This window comes from Purpureocillium takamizusanense, chromosome 2, assembly GCF_022605165.1.
Source record: "Purpureocillium takamizusanense chromosome 2, complete sequence".
Lineage (NCBI taxonomy): Eukaryota > Fungi > Ascomycota > Sordariomycetes > Hypocreales > Ophiocordycipitaceae > Purpureocillium > Purpureocillium takamizusanense.
Window position 1 is genome coordinate 3,165,800 of NC_063069.1, and position 19,374 is coordinate 3,185,173.

At 61.5% G+C, this 19,374-nt stretch overlaps 6 protein-coding genes across 9 annotated transcripts; 3 read left to right on the forward strand and 3 right to left on the reverse strand.

Moving 5' to 3' along the window:
* Nucleotides 1-1,057: 1,057 nt before the first annotated feature.
* Nucleotides 1,058-5,382, reverse strand: JDV02_002752 (glucosyltransferase). 2 transcript variants are annotated; one of them, XM_047983818.1, is made up of 7 exons: nucleotides 4,835-5,382; nucleotides 4,685-4,750; nucleotides 4,557-4,615; nucleotides 4,469-4,487; nucleotides 4,330-4,395; nucleotides 2,573-4,245; nucleotides 1,058-2,514 (listed from the first exon to the last, which is right to left on the reverse strand). In XM_047983818.1, the coding sequence occupies exons 1-7, from the start codon at nucleotides 4,835-4,837 to the stop codon at nucleotides 1,392-1,394; spliced, it is 3,009 nt and encodes a 1,002-aa protein (XP_047839790.1). In that variant the 5' UTR covers nucleotides 4,838-5,382; the 3' UTR covers nucleotides 1,058-1,391. The 2 variants fall into 2 exon arrangements, with proteins under 2 accessions (XP_047839790.1, XP_047839791.1); XM_047983819.1 differs by lacking the exons at nucleotides 4,557-4,615; nucleotides 4,685-4,750; nucleotides 4,835-5,382 and having other exon boundaries at nucleotides 4,330-4,489.
* Nucleotides 5,383-7,364: 1,982 nt separating this feature from the next.
* Nucleotides 7,365-9,182, reverse strand: ALG8 (glucosyltransferase). 2 transcript variants are annotated; one of them, XM_047983820.1, is made up of 3 exons: nucleotides 8,972-9,182; nucleotides 8,149-8,915; nucleotides 7,365-8,099 (listed from the first exon to the last, which is right to left on the reverse strand). In XM_047983820.1, exons 1-3 carry the CDS (start codon nucleotides 9,046-9,048, stop codon nucleotides 7,438-7,440), a joined length of 1,506 nt encoding a protein of 501 aa, XP_047839792.1. In that variant the 5' UTR covers nucleotides 9,049-9,182; the 3' UTR covers nucleotides 7,365-7,437. The 2 variants fall into 2 exon arrangements, with proteins under 2 accessions (XP_047839792.1, XP_047839793.1); XM_047983821.1 differs by having other exon boundaries at nucleotides 8,149-9,182.
* Nucleotides 9,183-9,446: 264 nt separating this feature from the next.
* On the forward strand, nucleotides 9,447-11,418 carry JDV02_002754 (uncharacterized protein). Its single transcript, XM_047983822.1, has 2 exons — nucleotides 9,447-9,896; nucleotides 9,955-11,418. The coding sequence occupies exons 1-2, from the start codon at nucleotides 9,793-9,795 to the stop codon at nucleotides 11,144-11,146; spliced, it is 1,296 nt and encodes a 431-aa protein (XP_047839794.1). The 5' UTR covers nucleotides 9,447-9,792; the 3' UTR covers nucleotides 11,147-11,418.
* Nucleotides 11,419-11,899: 481 nt separating this feature from the next.
* JDV02_002755 (tRNA (carboxymethyluridine(34)-5-O)-methyltransferase) lies at nucleotides 11,900-12,805 on the forward strand (the record flags this gene model as incomplete). The annotated part of the gene is made up of 1 exon (XM_047983823.1): nucleotides 11,900-12,805. One exon carries the CDS (start codon nucleotides 11,900-11,902, stop codon nucleotides 12,803-12,805), a length of 906 nt encoding a protein of 301 aa, XP_047839795.1.
* Nucleotides 12,806-13,272: 467 nt separating this feature from the next.
* On the forward strand, nucleotides 13,273-16,765 carry JDV02_002756 (uncharacterized protein; the record flags this gene model as incomplete). The annotated part of the gene is made up of 4 exons (XM_047983824.1): nucleotides 13,273-14,433; nucleotides 14,554-14,956; nucleotides 15,023-15,159; nucleotides 15,284-16,765. 4 exons carry the CDS (start codon nucleotides 13,273-13,275, stop codon nucleotides 16,763-16,765), a joined length of 3,183 nt encoding a protein of 1,060 aa, XP_047839796.1.
* Nucleotides 16,752-19,281, reverse strand: JDV02_002757 (Xaa-Pro dipeptidase). Of its 2 annotated transcripts, XM_047983825.1 has the most exons (5): nucleotides 18,943-19,281; nucleotides 18,811-18,878; nucleotides 18,608-18,734; nucleotides 17,395-18,519; nucleotides 16,752-17,222 (listed from the first exon to the last, which is right to left on the reverse strand). In XM_047983825.1, exons 1-5 carry the CDS (start codon nucleotides 18,996-18,998, stop codon nucleotides 17,015-17,017), a joined length of 1,584 nt encoding a protein of 527 aa, XP_047839797.1. In that variant the 5' UTR covers nucleotides 18,999-19,281; the 3' UTR covers nucleotides 16,752-17,014. The 2 variants fall into 2 exon arrangements, with proteins under 2 accessions (XP_047839797.1, XP_047839798.1); XM_047983826.1 differs by lacking the exons at nucleotides 18,608-18,734; nucleotides 18,811-18,878; nucleotides 18,943-19,281 and having other exon boundaries at nucleotides 17,395-18,603.
* Between the last annotated feature and the right edge of the window lie 93 nt (nucleotides 19,282-19,374).

The window sequence follows — 19,374 nt, forward strand, 5'->3', positions numbered from 1 at the left end:
TGGCTCTACACTTTTTTCTGCAGTGAAATAAAGGTAGGTACCTACTAACTACCACAGTATGCACCCCACCCACCTCTACCTGCAATACCCGTTCACGCTTGTTTTCGTGTACCTGTCGTTTTTAGCGCAGGAGGCGGGCGGCGATGAGCCGAGGTCGTTTGGGTCCATCATATGGGAATCCTTTTTTTTTATTGTTGGCCGTCGTCGTCGTCGTCGTCGTGTCGTCTTCTTCTTGTGTTGTTTTGGTGTTGCTGTTTGTTGCCCGTCGGCCTCGCCTGTTGACGTCGTCGCCGATTTATCAGCGTGTTGCGTGCGTAGCGGCCGCGCGTCGGACGGACGGACGGACGGACGGACGGACGGACTGACGGGTCGAACACATTGGACAGCCTCGTCGCCAACCTGTAGGGACTTGCTACTGCTATCAGTGACGCATGTGTGAAAGCCAGCCGCTCGCTCACTGTGTAACTGGCCCCCCCTTCTGCCATCTCTCTCTGTATGTATGGATTTATGAGCCGCAACACCACGCACGGACATACATGTGGTGGTGTGTCGGCCATGTCTCTCTCTCTTGTCCTCTCTCTTTCTCAAAATTATGCATCTCCTGCCAACGGAAGAAAGTGCAAGCTGTGATTGGAGCGACGCAGCTTTGCCGGCAGGAGGAATGCGAATGCGAGATGCCCAGCCAAGGCAGCAAGCCACAACCGCAACTGCAACTGCCCTTCCAACCCCTCCCCCCCCCCGTCCAAAGAGGCAAAGCAAAATTCAAGGCAACTCATTCATCAGCCTCCCGCCCAACAACCCAACCAACCGACTTTCATGCACAACTTACGGCGAAACAAGAGGGTCAGCATTGCCTCTAGCGTCTCGCACTCGCTAACACGCATTACCACCGCCACCGCCGCCATTCCTCGAATCGCCTGCTCCTTCGGTCAAGGCCACGCGGAACGGGACATTGATCGCACCTGCGTCGGCGCATCTTCCTTGGGCATCTTACAAATCCCCTCACAGGCCAGCCAGCTCGTAAGCCGGCAGCTTGTTCAGCCCGTTATATGTAAATCTCCACCTCGTTCAAGGGCCACACGCTCTCTTCTTCGTGACACGCACGCACACTCAATAATGCTCTCCCATCATTTCAACCATGCCTCTATCTACGTTACTGCTTCATCCAAACCTAGTCAAATGCCCAACGCTCCCATCTCCGACGTCGGCTGTATATGCTCCTCATGATAGAACCTTACCAACCCCTCCCTTCGTCCGGCCTCCAGTAGTACGCCATGCTTTGCCGCAGAAATAGATCAAAGCAAGAAAAATCAACCCATGGATTGCGTCCATGTCCATGCCCGGCTCATGCACCAAGAAAAGAAAACAAAGTCAACGCAAACAAATCCCTGCTACTTCTTGCGCGCTTTGGTCGTGCCACGGCCCGCCGGCTCGCCCTGCGCCTCCCGCTTCTTCGTCTGCTTCCTCGACCGAGGTGGCGGCGGCTGCTCCATGTGGAGATGACCCAGCTCCTCCAGCGCCATCGTGTTCTCCCACATCAGGCACCGGTAGTTGCGCGTCTCCGGCGTCTTTTCGCGGATTCGCGAGCTCGTCCGCTTTGCCGTAGTCGCCGTCGCCGCCGCCGCCGCTTCTTCCTGCTTCTCCTCGTCGATCCCTAGGTACTTCTTGCGGTTCTCCATGTGCGTCGCAATCTTGTCGCGGTAGTTGAGCAGCTCCTTGCGTAGCTTCAACTCGTTGAACCCTCGCGGGTCCAGCCATCGGATCAGCTGGTCCACCTTGTCTGGGTCTGCGATGTAGCCCCATTGGTTCGCGTTGAAGATGCTCGTCCCGCCCTCCTCCTTCGCCTTGCGCTCCGGCACCGTCATGTTGAACTTGGCCCTGTATTCGTTTTGCAGCTCCGCAGGTACGTCGATGTACCCTTCCCGCTCCAGCTCGTCCGGGCCCTGCACCCAGATGCACCCGTTGGCGTACTCGGCCCACGCCGTCGAGCTGTTTGGCAACCCGGCGTACGGCATGCCGTTGCGCTCGAACCAGTAGTACCGGTTCCAGAACCGATCCTTGCCCAGCACACGCGTTCTCGGGCAGTCGGCCTCACGCAGGTCGTTCTCAATGATGGCCACCTCGTCCTCGCACTCTTTGATGAAGTCCTCCTTCTTTTGGATCTCCTTGAGGATCTTGTTGTACTGCTTCATCTGCTGTGGTGGGAGCCTGACGATGGGCGCCTTTTCCTTCTCCTTATCTTCGGCTTCCTTTGCCTTGGCCTTGCGCTCTTCTTCATCCTCGAGCTTCCGCTGCTTGTCCGACTGGCGACCGCGGCGCTTCTTTTGGCCTTTGCCGCTCCCGTTGCCGTTGGCTGTGCCATTGACGCCGTTGTCCTGGTCCATCTGCGAGTCGTCCGCGTCCGTCATTTTGACATCGTCGTCTTTGCTGGCCGTGTCCTTGGACTCTTCGGCGGGCGTGCTCTCAGGGAGCATCGCCTTACGATCCTCGTTGAGCAGTCGCAAATCCTCGACACTAGACGCAAGTTAGCTGATGCAGCTCTGCATGGGAAAAGCCCACCGTCTGGACGTACGCCTGCTTTCGCTTCCTCTGCCACTCGATCCGCTCCTTGCGATACTTGGTCATCGTCTCACTGCAGTCCTCCATGTACCCGCGGACCGCCTTGGTCTCCATGGTGAGCATACAGAGGAGCTGCAGCGCCTTGACGCGGAAGTTGACGTCCAGCTCGCCATATCGCTGGCGGACCGCCTCCTGTGTCGGCTCCGTCTCGGGAGGCACGAGCTGCAACAAGAGTTCCTCGCACTGCTTCTCCTGGCGCTCGCTCTTCGATAGCTGGTGGAACAGGCCGACGACGATACGCTCCCACCCGCCGTTGGCAAAGTCTCGCTTGCGAAGGTGCTCGATCCAGTCGTACTCGCGCAACAGCTCCTCGGCGCGGTGTTTCGACTCGAGCTCAGCCCGCAGGACCTCCTCCTCCGCGGCGGCGGCTTCGGCAGCGAGGCGCTCAGCCTCGGCCTTGGCCAAGCTGCTCCTGGTAGCTCGGCCCGTCGGCTTGGGCTCCGGCTCCGGCGTCGGCTCGGCCGTCTCGTCCATGTCCTCGTCTTCATCCTCCTCGTCGCTGTCGTCCTCCTCGAGCTCGGGTAGCGTGATTCGTACTTTGCCGCCTTCTTGCTCCGAGTCTACCAAGACCTTGAGCACCGAGCAGTGAAGTTCGTCAAACAGCTGAACGGGAACCTCTGTTGAAGACACCGACATGGCCTCGACAAAGTCATCAAACGTAAAAGAGTCGAGCTGGAAGATCTCGCAATAGACATTCAGAGTATCCCACGTCTCTAAGAGAGGGCCGACTGAGGCCATGTCGATATGGTCATTTGTTGGCTCGTTAGATGGGTTGGCATCTCCATTCCTCAACTCGACTGGAGGATTCCTGCACATGAATTTGAGCGGAGGGCGCACACTACCCTCTTTTGGCTCCAGTTGCAGATCCTCGATCGGGTACTTCGGTGGAGGAGGGGGAGGAGGCGGCGTTGGCTCCCGGACAGGGGGCGCATGGTCGTGGGTGCCGTTGACGCCGTTGACGGACATGTTGGCCGGCCACTTCAAGCCCTTGGCTCCCTGCTGGCCGTGCTTGCCCTTGTGGCTCTTAGGCGCTGGCTTCAGCTCCGGCAAGCGAACCGGCCCGGTGTGCAGGCCGTGCCCATTGACGTCGTGAGGGGCGGCGCGCTTCTGAGCCTGCAGCTGTTTGCGCTCCTGGAGCTTGGTGTCGTAGCGCAAATGAGGCGGGACGCGGGTGTCAATGTGATACTGCCCGGCATAGTCGTGCTTCACCAGCCAGGGCGCGCCATTCCATGCCTCTCGAGTGACCGTCTTTTTGATGAAGGAGCGTAACATGGCCTTGGTGAAGACGCCACGTTCGCGGCAGATGTGTTCGTCGGTGACCATGGCTTCAAAATCGGGGTCCACCTTGCTCACCACGAGATATCGCGTGACTGGTTGCGTGCGGGAGCCATCGGCGAGTATCCGTGGTCCAAACGTCGACTTGTCCCTAACAAGCCCTTGGAGCCTCTCCCCGCCATCAATGGTGACCGTTACGTCCTCCCCAGGATAGTAGTCGTGCTTGAACTCATCGAAGATCATGTCCACGAGGTTATCCAGGCGCGAGATGGTCTGGAACTGAACCTTGCGTAGGATGGGGCCTTTGAGCGCTTCAGGGAAGGTGGCTTCGACCTCGCGACCGCCGGTGAGCTGCGCATGGGTGTCAGCGGGAATGTGCCGTCTGGGAAACAGACACGTCCTCCATGTCTACATGTGAGGGTCAGTGAAGCGCACCTCGCTGCTATAGGCCTCAAAAAAAGTCAGGCCGGAGTGGCCGGTAATCTGATCATTAAAGCGACGCTGGCAATGTTGGTGAGCCCCTCGCTCCATCTCAAGTTGACGCGCGCCATGCGACGTGGCAATGGTGCCCTACCTGCTTGTAAAAGTCCATTCTAGGGGGGTTCGAGGTCAGCGGTGCCGGGGGCATGAGGAGGTAGAAAACTGGGTACCCAGGGACTTACCTGTTTAGATAGTCCTCGTATGTCGCAAAAATCTCTCCCGTCTGCGGGATGTGCCAGACCTGTGGCAGTCCAACCGTGAGAAAGGGGCCGGCCGCGATGCGTATCAGCTACGGGGGGCGGTCGCGTACCTCTGTGTTCTCATCTTCAATGTCTGGTGGTGGCAGGAACTTGACTGGTTTTCGCTTGAAAAGCACCTGCGGGTACGGGTAAGCCGGTGGCGGCGCCAAAGGACGGCGGCGAACATGAGTACGGGGGAGGGCGCGTTTGTTGTTGCTTACCATTGCGAACGAGAGTCTAGGCGACTGCTTGCCTCGAGGGGCAGATGAAGAGACACCTGGGCGGGCGGCTGACGCAGTCCCCTCATACACTAACAAAACAAGATGAGTGAGGGAGTTGAGGGTGAGATGTCATGAGCCCAGCGACGCGTGGTTGCGAGGCAGCGAGGCGGTGCAGGGGCGGGCGCGCAGGCAGTTTGACCGGCGTGACGTCGCGATTGCTGGATGTCGAGGCGCAAGGTTTTGGGGTTGGGGCGGGATGAGCAGTTTCGTTCGAGGTTGGCAATGCGGCTTTGGGTGGTGGCCGTTGCGGGCGGCCAGGCTCAGCGTCGCGGACTTACACGCGACCTGGGTGTCTAAGCTGAGGGGCCTACGGCGCGTCGTTGGAGAAGCGTGTATATATGCTGCTGCGGTCGTGAGGCAGATGAGGAGCAGCTGCGCGTGGTGGTGGCGGACGACGAGCGGGCAGCGGCCGGCAAAAGACGCGATGGATAAGTGCAACAAGGCGAGGAAGAGGAGGAGCAAGGAGGAAGGAGAGGAAAAGAATTGCGTGGGTGGTGGGAGGTGAAGGGAACCAGCAGGAGGGAAAGGAAAACTGTGGGGGGTGGGCACGGGCGGCGACAAGACAGGACCGATCAAAGGGACAATGGGGGCCGGGTCACTCGTTGGCGCACGCGCCGGCGAAAGGGTACCTCTGCGCGACGCCGACGGCCGGTAGCTGCGCCAGGGTTCGGCAGGTACCGGTACATGTGCCTGGTGGATGTCGGGGGGGGGGGGGGCGGCGGCGGCAGTACCACGCACCTCCGTCGACTCCCGTGTCTCGCTTCCTGGTGGCTTGCAGGAACAGCAGCAGAGAGGACGGATGGGATCAGACGTCTCGTCAACATGACCCATGGCGGCACCGGTACACACGAGCAGCAGCACAATGGGGGGCGCACAGAGATATATGCGGCAGCGACGGCTTCTCTACGCCAGGCAAGCAGCGGGATGGACCACGGAACGCAAACTTGTTGATGATGGGAAGTCGCATGTGGACAAACGGAAACAATGCTCGAGACGCGGCGGCGCGTCCCGCAGCTTTTGCCCGTCTTGGCTCCAGCGCGAGCACCGAGTATGTATATGCTTGTGCTGGTCGGTGCCTGTCGTGCTTGCTTCCTTGCGAGGGACACGGCGCGACACGACACGACACGACAGAATCATCTTCCTCCATCAATAACCAGGGCACGTCATGTTGTCGCGCCCGGCGGATTCCCGCGGCTCCAGCGCGTCTCCCCTTCGTCCACCGACCCCCGGACCCCCCTCCAGACCCAAGTTGAGGAGTGCCCGGCGGTGCGGTGCGTTGCGTTGCTTTCGCGGTGCGAATACCGTACAGGTCAATCCCTTCCTCGTACCTTGTAGGTACTAGCCTTGGGTATCTGCTGCAGCGTGGGTGGAGGCAAAGGTACCTCATCTCCATGCAGCCCGTGTCGGGTCCCGTCCCTCCCGGGGGGGCCACAGCAACCCGCTGGAGCGAATGAGCCCGCTCCCCGTCCTCGTCGCCTGGTGCTGCCGCCGCCGCCGGCGCGCCGCCCGCCTCGCCTCGCCTCACCTCACCTGCCCCCCCCAGGCGGTTTCTCTCCCGCCGCCCGCCCGCCGCCCGCCCTCTCTCCCAAAAGGCGCATAACTCCACCGTCCACTCCTCCCCAGTTCCTCGTCCGCCCGCCGCAACGCCATTCCGCGCCGTGCGCACGCGCCAGCGCATGTCCGACCGGCGTTCTTGGGCTCGTTTTGCTCGCCTGTCGCAGGCGAGTCTGGCGCACGTTGAAGGGCGCGCGAATTCCCGCTGCCTGTAGAGTTATGCCCGTGTATGTGTTGTGCCGCCGTGGCCCCCGGTCGGGTAGGCCTCCTCGCCCGCCGCCCCCCGGGCGCTGGAGCCGCCCGCCGCGTCTCTCTCTTCCAGGGCGACGCCACCCCCCCAAAGGCCGCTGCTGCCCGGGCCCCTGGTCCGCGACTCATGGTCGCCCCAAAACAACTGCCTTGACGTCGTAAATAACTTTTGCTGCACAAGCTAAGAGATGGAAGGCCCTCTTGCACTGAAAAATATACATGGAGAGCTACGGCGTCATGCCGTCCGCAAACACCGATCCGGCGCGACTTACACCGCAGGCCCGCCGGGAGGACGAAACGCCAGACATGTGATCAAGCGCTCGCGGTTTCCTGCCGGTGACGGAGAATTCAATTGAACACTGCAGCGCAAGGCGTCGTGCGCGCATCTGCCGTCCGTGTTGCTGCCTTGCCCGTCCACGCTGCGCCGCGCGCGAAAAAGACCACCTGTCCGGGAGATTTGATAGACATGCCTTCAGCAAAATGACGTCCGGGTTGGGCCCAAAGTGGGCGTCAGCCTTGCGCCTCACGTGGAGCGCCCCACTTGTCCTGTCTGAACCCCCCCCCCCCTTATGGCTGACTCAGCGCGTCTCCAGCTGCACTACAATCTCAGCGAGCTTCGGCGCTCTCTACCTGCATCACGTCCCCTAGCGGCCCTTGGGCGGAAATCGTTGAATCTTGTCGCATTGAAAAATCAGGGTGTCGCTGGAATATCTAGTTTTCCGTGCCCGGCGGCATCCGCTCTAAGAAGTAAAGTACACCACCATGTATCCGACCCAGCTGCCCACCACCCCCACGGCCGCATATGAGCTCGTGAACATGAGCGGCAGGAACTCGTAGCTCTTCCCAAATACTATCTGGTGAAACAGTGACGTGTACGCAATCAGCGGAATGCTCACGGCAATGTACAGCGTGCTGAACCGGTCAAGGAGAAAGAACCGCGGCTTGCTCGACGCTGGGGCGAGACGGTCAAATGCCATTAGGAATAACACCAGCCAGAAAACGGTGTAGATAGTCTTAATGGGGAACTCTGCCGGAGTAAAGAGCAGTGGGAATAGAGACACATGCCCCGCCACGGCCAACGGGCGGAATGCGCCGAGGTGTCGCCGGTCACGCAATGCGATGAGGGAAAAGGGTATGATGACCAGCAGGATGGCCTTTTCGTGGACGTGCCAGCCGAAAAGAAAGGAAGCGTAGCCACAAAGAGTGACGGCCCCTATAAAGTTCTCCCATGTCGGTTGTGCGAATAGCTTGATAAGAGGCAGCCCTTGGAAGAGTAGCGTCAGGGCAAAGCACATGCGCGGCACAATCTCTGGCAACACGGCAAACGTCGTGTCGCCAACCAAGCCGCGCGTAACGCTTTGCAGCGCGTCCTCCTTGAGGGCCAGGCCCAACCTCGGTGCAACTGACACGTGTTAGTATGTCATCTGTACAGTATTGTGTGCTGCACTTACGGTGTATCAAAACGCGGTCTGCAAGGGAGTAGAGTGCCCAGATGTTCGGTGCCCAGTACGCATGGCAAAGGCCGCGCGAGAAGGGAAACAGCCTGCTCAAAAGCTGTGGAACCTGTCGCATTGCCGCAAAGGGACCAAAGGCAGCGCCGAAGATGAGCGCGATCCCACCCCCCAGCTTGATGCAATTGAGCAGCTTGATGCGGAATATCGAGCGAGACGACAGGCAATAGGTCCGCAGGAGAAACACAAAGTACGCGGGCGCGAGGTAGAGGTAGATGTGCTTGAAGCACAACAGCGCGGCGAAGACGAGACCGCTATGCAGGAGCGTCGATCTGCACCTAGCGAGGACCAACGACAGCACGAGGATGCCGTACATGAAGCCATTGTACTGAAAGTGAATGTGGTCAATTATCAAAAGACCCGGCGACAGAAAGATGGACAGAGCGGCGACTTGGGCGGCGCGCTTCGAGTGCAACGGTGTTGTGTCGATGAACATCTGAAGGGCATAGGCTAGAACGATCTCGGTGACGAGGACGCTCGCCCGTTGAAAGTATACCGTCTGCCAGCTCTCATGGTTCAGGTTGTACACATGCAGCATGGCTGGATCGAAGAGCCTGGCCACGTGGGCTAGCAGCCACTCGAAGTAGGCGAAGAAGGGCGGATAGTCGAGAGTCCATTCTGACGTCTTCTCGTAGTACCACTCCGACACGGGGAGGGTATTTGTAATGGCGAGCCAGTTTCGATGTACCTCGAAGTCGGTGGACTTGCTTTATCGCATTGTCAGCGTCGCGAGCAGGCGGTGGAGGGGCCTGGGATGAGTTACTAGGCAGGAAACAGGAGGATCTTGAAGGCGCCAGCGACGATGGCGCACTGCGCCAAGGTCGGGTAGAACTCGGACATGATACCGCTCTGCCGTCAAAGCCTCTTGCGCGTGTTCTCCGGCACCGGTACAAGTCGCGTCAATGGGTTGGGCTGCCCTTCATGTCTGTCGGTCGGAGCTTGCGAGGGGGACGGGAGAAGCACAGAAGCTTGCTGCAATGGCTGGTGGTTAGAGAGAGCTCCCCACCACAGCACTGGCGGTACGTACCTCCCGCGACGACAGCTGTCTGCATTGGCACTCAGGACATCTGGAACCGGCCTTAGCCACCTGCGCCACAGACATCTGAAGAGCGTGAATCAATTCCTTGTCAGTTCCTGGCAGGCGATCTGGGGACCCCTGTCGTCCGCTGTGGCGCAGTTCACGAAGTACCTACCACTGACCAGCTGTGGAGGCGCGTCAAGCAGCGGGCGGTTTGTGAGGCATGACGAGCAAGGATTCGTTCACTCTACCTCGACCGCTTCCTCGAGCTTCTTGTCGCTCAGCCCTTGGACGCGACCGACTTGCAACGGAGCGTTGTGATCTCCCTACTTTCCCCTGTGGCTCGTGGTAGTCATATTATTTTTCTTCTTTTTTAAACCTGCAGGTTTCAGTGCGCGGCGCCGCTAGAAACAGGGGTCCCGAGCTGGCGCCGCTGCAAAGTGTCCTCAACCCTCCGCCAGCTGGTCTGGGCAGTTCCCGACTTTCCCCTCTGCCACCACCATCACCACGCCTTGCAGCCTTCGACGTGTCCTCGTGCCCGTATCTGCGTCGAGTCGAGATTCAAGATGCGTGCGATTGGCCTCTCCGCGGCGCTGGCAGCTCTGCTCGCCGGCAATGTTGCCCAGGCGCAGTGGCTCATCAACGAGCTTAGCTTTGGGCATTCTGGACGGTCCGTCTCCTTGCGGATTCATGCTGAGCCTGGCTGACACTGGCGTCTTCTGGCATAGGCTCGATCACGATGGCCACGGCAAGATCCCGGGGTTCACCATCTCCGGCCAGCCGCACCAGCCCGAGCTGCTGTCCAACAAGATCATCCTCACGCCCGTAGCCCCCGGCAACCAGAGAGGTGCCATCTGGGCAGACTCGCCCCTGACGCGGTCGGCGTGGACCGCCGATGTCGACTTTCGCGCCAACGGGCCCGAGCGAGGGAACGGCAATCTCAACATCTGGCTCGCGCGCCAAGGCAGCCGCGACATTGGCTCCAACAGCATTTACACGGTGGGCAAGTTTGAGGGCCTGGGACTGGTCATTGACACGCACGGAGGCGCAACCGGCATGGTTCGGGGCTTCCTCAACGACGGAAGCGTGGACTATGTACACCAGCACAACGTGGACAAGCTGGCGTTTGGCCACTGCTACTACCAGTACCGCAACCTGGGTCGGCCGTCGCAGATCAAGTTCCGGCAGACGCATTCCTCGTTCCGGGTCGACATTGACGGCACTCTGTGTTTCGAGACGGACAAGGTTAGCATCCCGCCGGGCTATCACTTCGGACTCTCGGCGGCGACGCCCGACACGCCCGACTCGTTTGAGGTCTTTAAGATGGTGGTCATGTCTGAGTCGACTGTTTCCGGCGAGGACCATCACGACAAGCAACAGAAGATCAACTACGAGTCGCGGCAAACACGATCGCCGGGTGGCGCTCAAGAGGACCCCGAGGCCGGCAACATCATGCCCGATCAACCGGCCGAGATGTACACGACGTCGTCGGCCCAGTTCCAGGACCTCCACAACCGCCTGCAGTCGGCGACGCACCTTCTCAACGCCGTGCACCGGACCAACCTGCAGCACAGGAAGAAGTCTGATGACGATCAGGAGGATATCAAGCACACTCTCCATGAGCTGCGTGAGCAGCTGTTGCATTCGAACCGCAACGACGACCTGAACCACCGGATCAGGGAGTTGGAGAGCGAGGTGCGGTCCCTGCGCGACGAGATCCACAACAAGCTGTCCGCACACCAGGATGACTTGCACCGGTACTTGGGTCAGCACCACACTCTACTGAGCCACACGGTGACGAGCAGCATGCCGGGTCACGGCAAGCTCATCTTTATTATTGTGGGTACGCAGGCGCTCCTGGTGACGGCGTATGTCCTGTACAAGAAGCGCAAGGCGAACAGCCCCAAGAAGTATCTTTGAGATGGGTCTGAATCTTGATGACTTTGGGCGTGACAGCGGCATCTAGGGCGGCCGGCGTTGGATTCGGCACGTGCACCGCAATGTACATTTACGATGCAGTAGACGGGGGGGGGGGGGTTTGTTGTAAGCCAGCAGGTTGCTTTGCCTTTATTGTTTTTGGATTTCACGACACACAATGAATGTATCCTGTTGACTGCCTACATACCTGTGCTCCACTCCTGTACCAATGAACGAGTCACATGTAATGACGATGTGTAATTACCTGCCTTACCAAGTAACTAATAAGGTAGTACATCACATCGAGATGCGAGCGGCCTTAGATCATGAAGGCTGTGCCTGTGTCGAGTGACGACGGGAGCAAAGGCTTCCGCGGGCGACTTGACAACCCTTGTCGAGACGGCATCTCGTTCGAAACAACAGCTACTAACCTCGAAACTGTATAGACACAGGAAAAGCAGCTGGTTAGGGGGTGGTCGCCGAGCTTCATTACTAAGTGGACGATGAGTCGGGTCTGGCACCTCCTCGCAGGCGCGATTCCGCCAACTTATTCTCCTGTCTGATTCTAGGTGGTCCATGGAGGGCTGGCTGGCCCACTTTGCCGCAGTCCCTAAAGTTACTAAAGTACCAAGGTAACGTTAGTGGGTGTCCTGGACAAAATCGGCACCTGCTGGCCAAACTCGGTTTCAACACTCATCTTATTCGAATTCTATCCATATTGCAGCAGCAGCGCTGCACTGGCGTTGCGCGCAAGACATGCCGGCTGTTGCCGCCGCCGCCGCCGCCGCCGCCGCCGAGCCCCCGCGGGTCCAGAAATGGGACAATGGACTGACGCTCATCCACGACTTCATCAGCCCCGAGCAAGAGGCCGCCATCATATCCGCCTTTCACGAGGACCACCGGCCATCATCATTAGCAGCAACAACAGCAGCAGCAGCCACGGAGGCGGCATCCAAGAAGCGCCTCAGCCAGCACTTTGGCTTCCACTTCGACTACACCACCTTTGGCGCGTCCGAGACCGTCTTCACACCGCTGCCGGGCTACATGGACGACATCCTCGCGCGGCTGCCGGTCCGCGGCGACGGGCTGCCAGACCAGTTCACCGTGCAGTACTACCCCCCGGGGGCCGGTATCCCGCCGCACGTCGACACGCACTCTCTGTTCGGCGAGGCCCTGTACAGCCTCTCGCTGGGGAGCGCCGTGCCCATCAAGTTTCGCCGGTGCGGCGCGCGGGATGCGCGGCGGATGCGGCTCCCCAAGCGGTCCCTAGCCGCCTCCAAACCCAACGAGAAGGAGGAGAGGGAGACCTCGACGACGACTTCGCCGCTGCCGACCACGGCTCCAGAAGCGTCCGATGCAGGAGACGACGCAGAGGACGCGGCGGGCGACGAGATGGAGCTGTTTCTTCCGCCGCGGTCGCTGCTGCTTATGATGGGCCCTGCTAGGTACGGCTACACGCATGGCATTAGGGCGCGGAAAACGGACGTCGTGGCCGGCCGCACCGTCGCCCGGACGGGGAGGTATTCCATCACCATGCGCAGCGTTAAGAGGGGCGCCGGCATTGGCTGCGCGTGCGACTTTCCTGGCGTGTGCGACGCGCGGATCGCGGAGGAGGAGGAGGAGGAGGCAGCGCGTGCGTCCAAGGACAAGTCGTTGTCATGACCCGAGGCCGTCGAGCTGCGGATGGGCGAGCGAGGCAAGGCCGTGGCAAGCAGAGGATATCAACGAGCCTCGGATCAGCGTCGGGAGCATAGCCAACCGGCCACTTGTCCTACCCGCCGAGTGTCATCTACAGGTCCGACCCGTTGGGCGGGATCTCCTCGTGGAGAGTCACGACTGGTGACAAATTGTACAGTACCGGACGACGCTCTGATACTCGTGTCAATTCCAGCAGCCTAGACGGATATGCGGCATATGGCGCAAGCCGCCCCACCATCAGAGCCTGGACTCTTGTGCTGCATGAAGAGGTGTGCCGGATGTGCCTCAGCTGAGGCGGACCAACCCTCCGCTGTCACGACTGACCGCGTCCTCGGCACTGCGGCACATCAAATGGGACGTTGGGCCAAGTATTATATCGTGGTGCGGCCCGCCTCTTACCTGGCCGGCTGCGACGCAGCAAAGCGCTCGCCATGGATCTCTTCTGCCTGCCCGAGGATCCCGCGGCGCCAACGCCGGCGTGCCCCTACGTGTGCGTCGAGCACTGGGACGGAGGGCCGTTTCGCAGCTACGCTGTGCGCAAGAGCCGCGCCGGCCTCGTGCCGGTGAGCCTGCGGGACACGCCCGGGGCCGAGGTGGCCACCGACGTGCTCTACTCTGAGAACCTCTACCCGACACCGCAGGCCGAGCTCGAGCCGTTTCTGCAGACGTGGCTCTTCTTTGGCCTCGTGGCCGAGGTTCTTGGGCTCAACGAGACGGCATCGGGGACGCGGCTTGTGGACGAGGAGACGGCGCGGACAGAGATTGCAGAGCTGTACGACGTGGTCCTCGTGAGAGACGGCCAAGACGTTCAAGACGCCGACGACGACAACAACACCAGAGGCGGCAAGTACATCACTGGTGTCGTGCTCCTGCAGGAGGAGGCCGGCGAGCTCTTCCACCAGCGGCTCGACCTCGCGCCCGACAAGATGGCGCGGCTAGTGGACTTGAGCGACTCGCTACGGTATGCCGTCGTGACGTTGCACTCGATCCAGGAGAACGTGCGCGACGCGGTTCGGCACTCCATCGTCGCGCTGGGCGAGATGCTCACGACGGGCATCTTCATGGCCGCGTCGCTGTCGCGCCCGCCCACGCCGCTGCCGACCGTCGTCGGCCTCAACTGGTTCCGGGACTACGTGCGAGCGGGCGGCGCCGTCGAGGCCGGCATGCTCGCGCGCGGCTGGTGCCCCAGCGAGGTGGACAAGGTGCGCGCGCAGTTCCAGGGCGCCTTTACCATGCACTATGCGAGCAGGCTGCGTCGGCGGGCGGTCGGTCAGGGCCAAGATTCGTCGTCGTCGTCGTCGTCGTCGTCCGGCCATGATCACGGCGGGTGCTCAGAGCACGCGTGCAAAGCCTTCCAGATGGACTTGGGCACGTACAGGCCGTCGCATGCGCAGGAAGGCTGCGGCTGCGCGCACATCGAGGTCTGCGAGGCGGACATTGTGCGGGTGCTGCGCGAGACGGACTCGTTTCCGGTGCTGCGCCTAACGAGGCATGTCGGCGATGGCCATGGCCATGGCGATGGCGGCCAGGGCCAGCTGCGGCTGTCTGTTGAGCCGTGGACGTCTGGCGTTCCCTACGTTGCCTATTCTCATGTGAGTGCCGGCATGGTCCGCACTGAGAGTTGAAGCTGCCCGCCCTGAGGCATCCTCCTCAACACTCCCCGACTTATATGCTCCCCAATCACACCCACTGACCCCATCTTGCTCTATCAGGTCTGGGCCGACGGTCTCGGCAATCCGCGCCTCAACTCGCTGCCGAGATGCCAGGTTGAGCGCATCTCTCGTCTCGTTGCGGCACTCGAGCAAGACGTGCGCGAGTCCTTGTCCTCGTCCTCGCCCTCCGCCGACGATTCCGCAGGCATTCGCGACTCCTCGTCGGCGTCGGCAAACGCTCAGCCTTACCGCATCTGGATTGACACATTCTGCTGCCCTATAGAGCTCAATGGAAAGCTCCTCGCGTTGCAGCGCATCGCCGACGTCTACCGGAACGCCACACATGTTCTCGTCCTCGACAAGGCGCTCGCCGCTTTTCCCTCGGTTGGCGTCCACCCGGCCGAGCTGCTGCTCCGTACCATCGGCGCCTCGCCCTGGATGCGCCGTCTATGGACGCTGCAGGGTGAGTGGTTGTCTTTTCCATCGTGCTTCTTATCCGGGTAGATGGTCGTCGCTGACGGGACGATAGAGGGCGCGCTCGCGCAGAGCCTCTTCGTCCAGTTCGCGGACCGCGCCGTCAACTTCCTGGCCCTGTTGCAGGACCTGTTTATCATTGGTCGCACCGACGCGCGGTACATGCGCATCTGGCAGGATGTCATGAGCGAGGTGAGTGTAGTTCGTCCGATGCCCACCTGGGGCGTCTCTTCCTCGACGTCTTTGGCCCCGTCCATCGCCACCACAGTCGTCGTGCCCGTGGCTGCCCCTCGCTCTGTTGCTGACACTCTCCAAGTTCAACCAGCTCCAGTCTCTCAGCCCCAAGCGCGACAGTGCCGGCGCCGTGCTCTTTAACAAGAGTCCCACGGACCTGGTCCACCTGCAGCGCGCTCTGCACTTCCGCACCGTGTCCGTCGCCGCCGACGAGCCGCTCTGCATCGCCACCCTCATGGACCTCGACACGCGCCGCATCGCCGAGCCCACGTCGCATCAGGACCGCATGGCGCGCGTATGGGAGCAACTCGCGCGCTTGCCCGCTACCGGCGATGACGACGGCAACAGCGGCGGCGGCGGCGGCGGCGGCGGCGGCGGCACAGCGGGCATCCCCGTCCGCCTCCTCTTCTTCCTCGAGGAGCCGCTCGACGTGCCGGGCTGGCGCTGGGCCCCGCGCACCCTGCTCGGCTCATCCGTGCGCGATCCCGTCCTCGGCATCGACGAGCGCGTCGTGCGCTTCGTCAGGGAGAAAGACGGCGACCCGGACGCGCTCGGCACGCCCACGCCGCTCGGCCTGCGCGTCAGGCTCCGCGGATGCCGCCTCGTGCCCTGTCCGCGCGCGCCCGGCCTGCCGCTCGACCCCTGGCCCGAGCTCATCCATAGGTATGAGGACCAGGTGCTGCTGCAGCGGGATGACGACGGCGGCAGCGGCAGTGGAGGGAGACGTTGGGTGCGCATCATGGACTGGTACCGCTCGAGAAAGCTTGGCAGGTGGACACGAGAGCAGCGCGTCGAGCACGATACGCGCGTCGGGCAGCCGCTGCAGCGGGCCATCGCGACGGGCCGCTGCGCCATCGTCTACGACCCGCAAGCCTCGCCCCTACTCAATCAGGAGGTGTGCACGTGCTGCCTCGTGCAGGCGGACGAGTTGGACGATGCCGACTTGGCGGCGCTCGATTTGCCGACAACGATGATCACCAGCACCAGCAAGACCGCCCCGATGCATCACGTTGGTGCTGATCCTTCTCCTCCTCCGCTCAAGGCCCGCCGCGAGCGCGCCATCCTCATGTCGCCCCTCTCCGACGCTGAGGCGCACATGATGGACGTGCTACAGGGCGTGGCGGACCGCGCGGCGGCGCACCCGGCGACGAGGGAGCTTGTTGCCCTGGGGCCGCCCCCGCTGGCGCAGCCTTCCAAGTGCTCCTCCACCAGTGAAAACAAGGGGGACAACACTAAGGCCAAGGCCAAGGACGGAGACGGGGACACGGGCAACGACAAGGACAAGGTCGTGAACAGACAGAAGGGGGACGAAGGGAGCACGGCTGAGGGCGAGGACCCAGACGACGGCGGCAGCCCGTGGGAGGCGGCGTCGAGGCGCGTGCGCGACCTCCTCAAGGCGCTCGTGGCGGAGGCGCTGGCTGAGCACCCAGAGGTGGTGCAGACGGCGAGGGACTACATCGGGCCGGACCTTGACGAGTACCTGTGGGTGCTCGTCCCCAAGGTGCTGTCGCACGCGACGTTCATGAGGGAGACGCCCGACGGGCAGGTCTGGTACATCGACTAGAGCTAGGCTGAGGGTTCGGGTAGTGCGTCTACATCTGCGTTTCCGTCCCCATGGACGTGCCAAGTACTATATCCAAGACTCTTCGTCGCAGGCTCTGGGGGCTATGAGACGGGTATATGAATGCAAAAGACCAAAGCGCATGAATAGATCCCCGCTTCTGCTAAATCCTTGAAATCTTTCGGCCAAGCAGGGCGCGACTCGAATCGTCTGCTTGGGTTTGTCCAGCGCGCTGCCTGCCTGCCGGCCTGCCTAGGCCCGCCCGTTGATCACGTCGAGCAGCTCGCGGCCCTTGGGCGCCGTCGTCAGGTTCTCGTAGCCGTCGCGCGTCACCAGGATGCAGTCCTCGATGCGCACGCCACCGACAGGGTAGTAGCTCTCGAGCACGTCGGCGTCGATGAAGCGCGAGTGCACGGGGTCGTCGAGATAGTAGCCCTCGAGGTACGAGCGGCAAAAGTAGCTGCGCGTGAGCACGTCAGCGACCATGGCACATGCATACATAGATGCTCTCCACGATGATGGTTTCCATCTACCATGCCGTGTCACGCACGACTGTGTTCGTAATAAAAACGAAAAAGAAGTGAAGTTGGAGGGTAGTGTGAGCGAAGAAGTAAATAAAGGGGCCAACTCACATGCCCGGCTCAACCGTCACAATCATGTTGGGCAGCAGCTCCTGCTGGCCCCGCGTCCGCGACGACGTCGATGACTCGACGCCGTTCGCCCCGGCGGTCTTGTCGGCGCGCATGCGGACCGAGTCCCGGGGGGTGACCATGGCTCGCTTCCCTCCGTCGAGACCGAGGCCGCGGCCGAGGCCCTGGGCAGCAGCGGCAATTGGCAGGTCGCCCGAGACGTCGTGGACTTCGAGGCCGACGTGGTGGCCGAGGTAGTGGGGGAAGAAGGCGGCGATGGTACCGGCGCGGGCAATGTCGTCGCGGTCGCCGCGCAGGATGCCGAGGCGCAGCAAGCCGTCGACGGCCACGTCCTCGGCGAGCATGTGGAGGTGGTCGAAGCGGGCACCGGGACGGACGCCGGCGATGCACTGGTCCTGCATGCTCTCGACGATGGCGTGGATGGCGGCGGCGCGAGGCGTCCAGGAACCAGGGATGGGCAGGGTGCGGGTAACGTCGCTGGCATATCCGTGCCACTCGCAGCCGGCGTCGAGAACCATGGTCTGCTTGCCGGTGAGAGGCTGGTCGTTTTCGCCGTAGTGCAGGATGGAGCCGTTCTCGCCGGCGCCGGCGATGACGGGGTAGGCCATGTCGCGGGCGCCGCGGGCGGTGCAGACGGCGGCGAAGACAGCCTCAACGTCGCGCTCCGTGGCAAGGCGCAGCAGCAGCTGGGCGACCTTGCGGTGGCCGGCACTGGAGACGTCGTTGGCGCGGCGCACCATAGCCACCTCGTAGTCGGTCTTGATGACGCGCGCGCGGTCCATGGCTGGGCGTAGCAGCGATGCGTCGATCCTGGTATCGGGGTCGATAATGCCGCTTTCGACCGCCGGCGTCTGGTCGGCGTGGAGGGCAAAGAGGGTGCGGCCGCGGTGCGCCGAGGTCCAGAGCGAGAGATACTTGGGTAGCTGGCTCACATAGCGGGCCTCATCGATGTCGTAGCGGCGCATGCACTCGGCGGCGGAGGGCTTGGAGCCGTACCATAGCACCTCGCGCGGCTCGACGTAGGGGATCCAGAGAATGAGGCGGTCGGCGGCGATGTCGTACGTGACGTGGCAGTCGGGGAAGTTAGCACCGGCCACGTATAGGAAGCTGATGGAACGAATTGGTTATCTCAGGGCTCAGCAAGGGATCCGGGCACAGGTGGGAGAGGCCAAGGCGATGTGAAGGGAGAACTGACTATCGGCGTTGGCGAAACTGCTGCGGCTGATCCGAGTCCTCGAGAGGTCGCTCGGGCATGCCCGGCAGGTAGACGAGCCCCGAATCGCAGCCAAGCTCGGTGGCAACACGACGGGCATGGAGCTTGGCTTGTACGGGGATGGGAGTTGGATCTGTCAGCGTGTGCTTGTTTGTGTACTTGTTGGGGGCGATGGCGAGGCTCACCAGGATACTTGACGGGCTTGGTGGAGGAGCTGTTATTGGCGGCACTCCTGGGCATCACGTCGAGGCAGCTGGCCAGGTCAGTCAGTTCATATTGCGCAAGTTGTGGGACTAGAAGGACGGCACGGAACGTACAGCGCGTCAAACTCATGCTCTAGAATGAGGTCGTAGTCGAGCTCAGCGGCGGCCATGATGAGGATTCCTGGCGTGCGCTGCAACGGCAGCTATGGCGACGATGACGATGATGGAGGTGATGACACTTTGCACCGTCAGGGGTAGGTGTGGAGTGGTTGCTAGCCCGCTGTGTAGAGTAATCGCAGTCAAACACCACTCGAGAGCTCTCACGCAACGCCGTGCCGTGTGAGAAGACGGCAACAGGCTCCTCTTGAATGATTTCTGGTATCGAGGAATTTGTGTGCGACGCGGGCGCCAGGGTGATGAGTATGATGTTTGTGATGACAATAGTGAGACGGGAGTGGTGGAGAGTCATCAGTCGACGTCGAAAGACGTCCGTATAGGTTATCACCAGAAACAGACTTCCTATTCCGGTAGGTGCGCGGGTCTTTA

Coding starts and splice junctions, on each gene's coding strand:
- JDV02_002752 (XM_047983818.1), bottom strand. Junction 4,616..4,684: donor TTGAAGATGAGAACACAGAG/GTACGCGACCGC, acceptor GGACTGCCACAG/GTCTGGCACATCCCGCAGAC. Junction 4,246..4,329: donor TTGAGGCCTATAGCAGCGAG/GTGCGCTTCACT, acceptor ACCCATGCGCAG/CTCACCGGCGGTCGCGAGGT.
- ALG8 (XM_047983820.1), bottom strand. CDS start 9,048: ATGTCCGAGTTCTACCCGACCTTGGCGCAGTGCGCCATCGTCGCTGGC. Junction 8,916..8,971: donor ATCCTCCTGTTTCCTGCCTA/GTAACTCATCCC, acceptor AATGCGATAAAG/CAAGTCCACCGACTTCGAGG. Junction 8,100..8,148: donor AGACCGCGTTTTGATACACC/GTAAGTGCAGCA, acceptor AACACGTGTCAG/TTGCACCGAGGTTGGGCCTG.
- JDV02_002754 (XM_047983822.1), top strand. CDS start 9,793: ATGCGTGCGATTGGCCTCTCCGCGGCGCTGGCAGCTCTGCTCGCCGGC. Junction 9,897..9,954: donor AGCTTTGGGCATTCTGGACG/GTCCGTCTCCTT, acceptor CTTCTGGCATAG/GCTCGATCACGATGGCCACG.
- JDV02_002757 (XM_047983825.1), bottom strand. CDS start 18,998: ATGGCCGCCGCTGAGCTCGACTACGACCTCATTCTAGAGCATGAGTTT. Junction 18,879..18,942: donor GAGCATGAGTTTGACGCGCT/GTACGTTCCGTG, acceptor TGACCTGGCCAG/CTGCCTCGACGTGATGCCCA. Junction 17,223..17,394: donor GTGACGGTTGAGCCGGGCAT/GTGAGTTGGCCC, acceptor GCTCACGCGCAG/CTACTTTTGCCGCTCGTACC.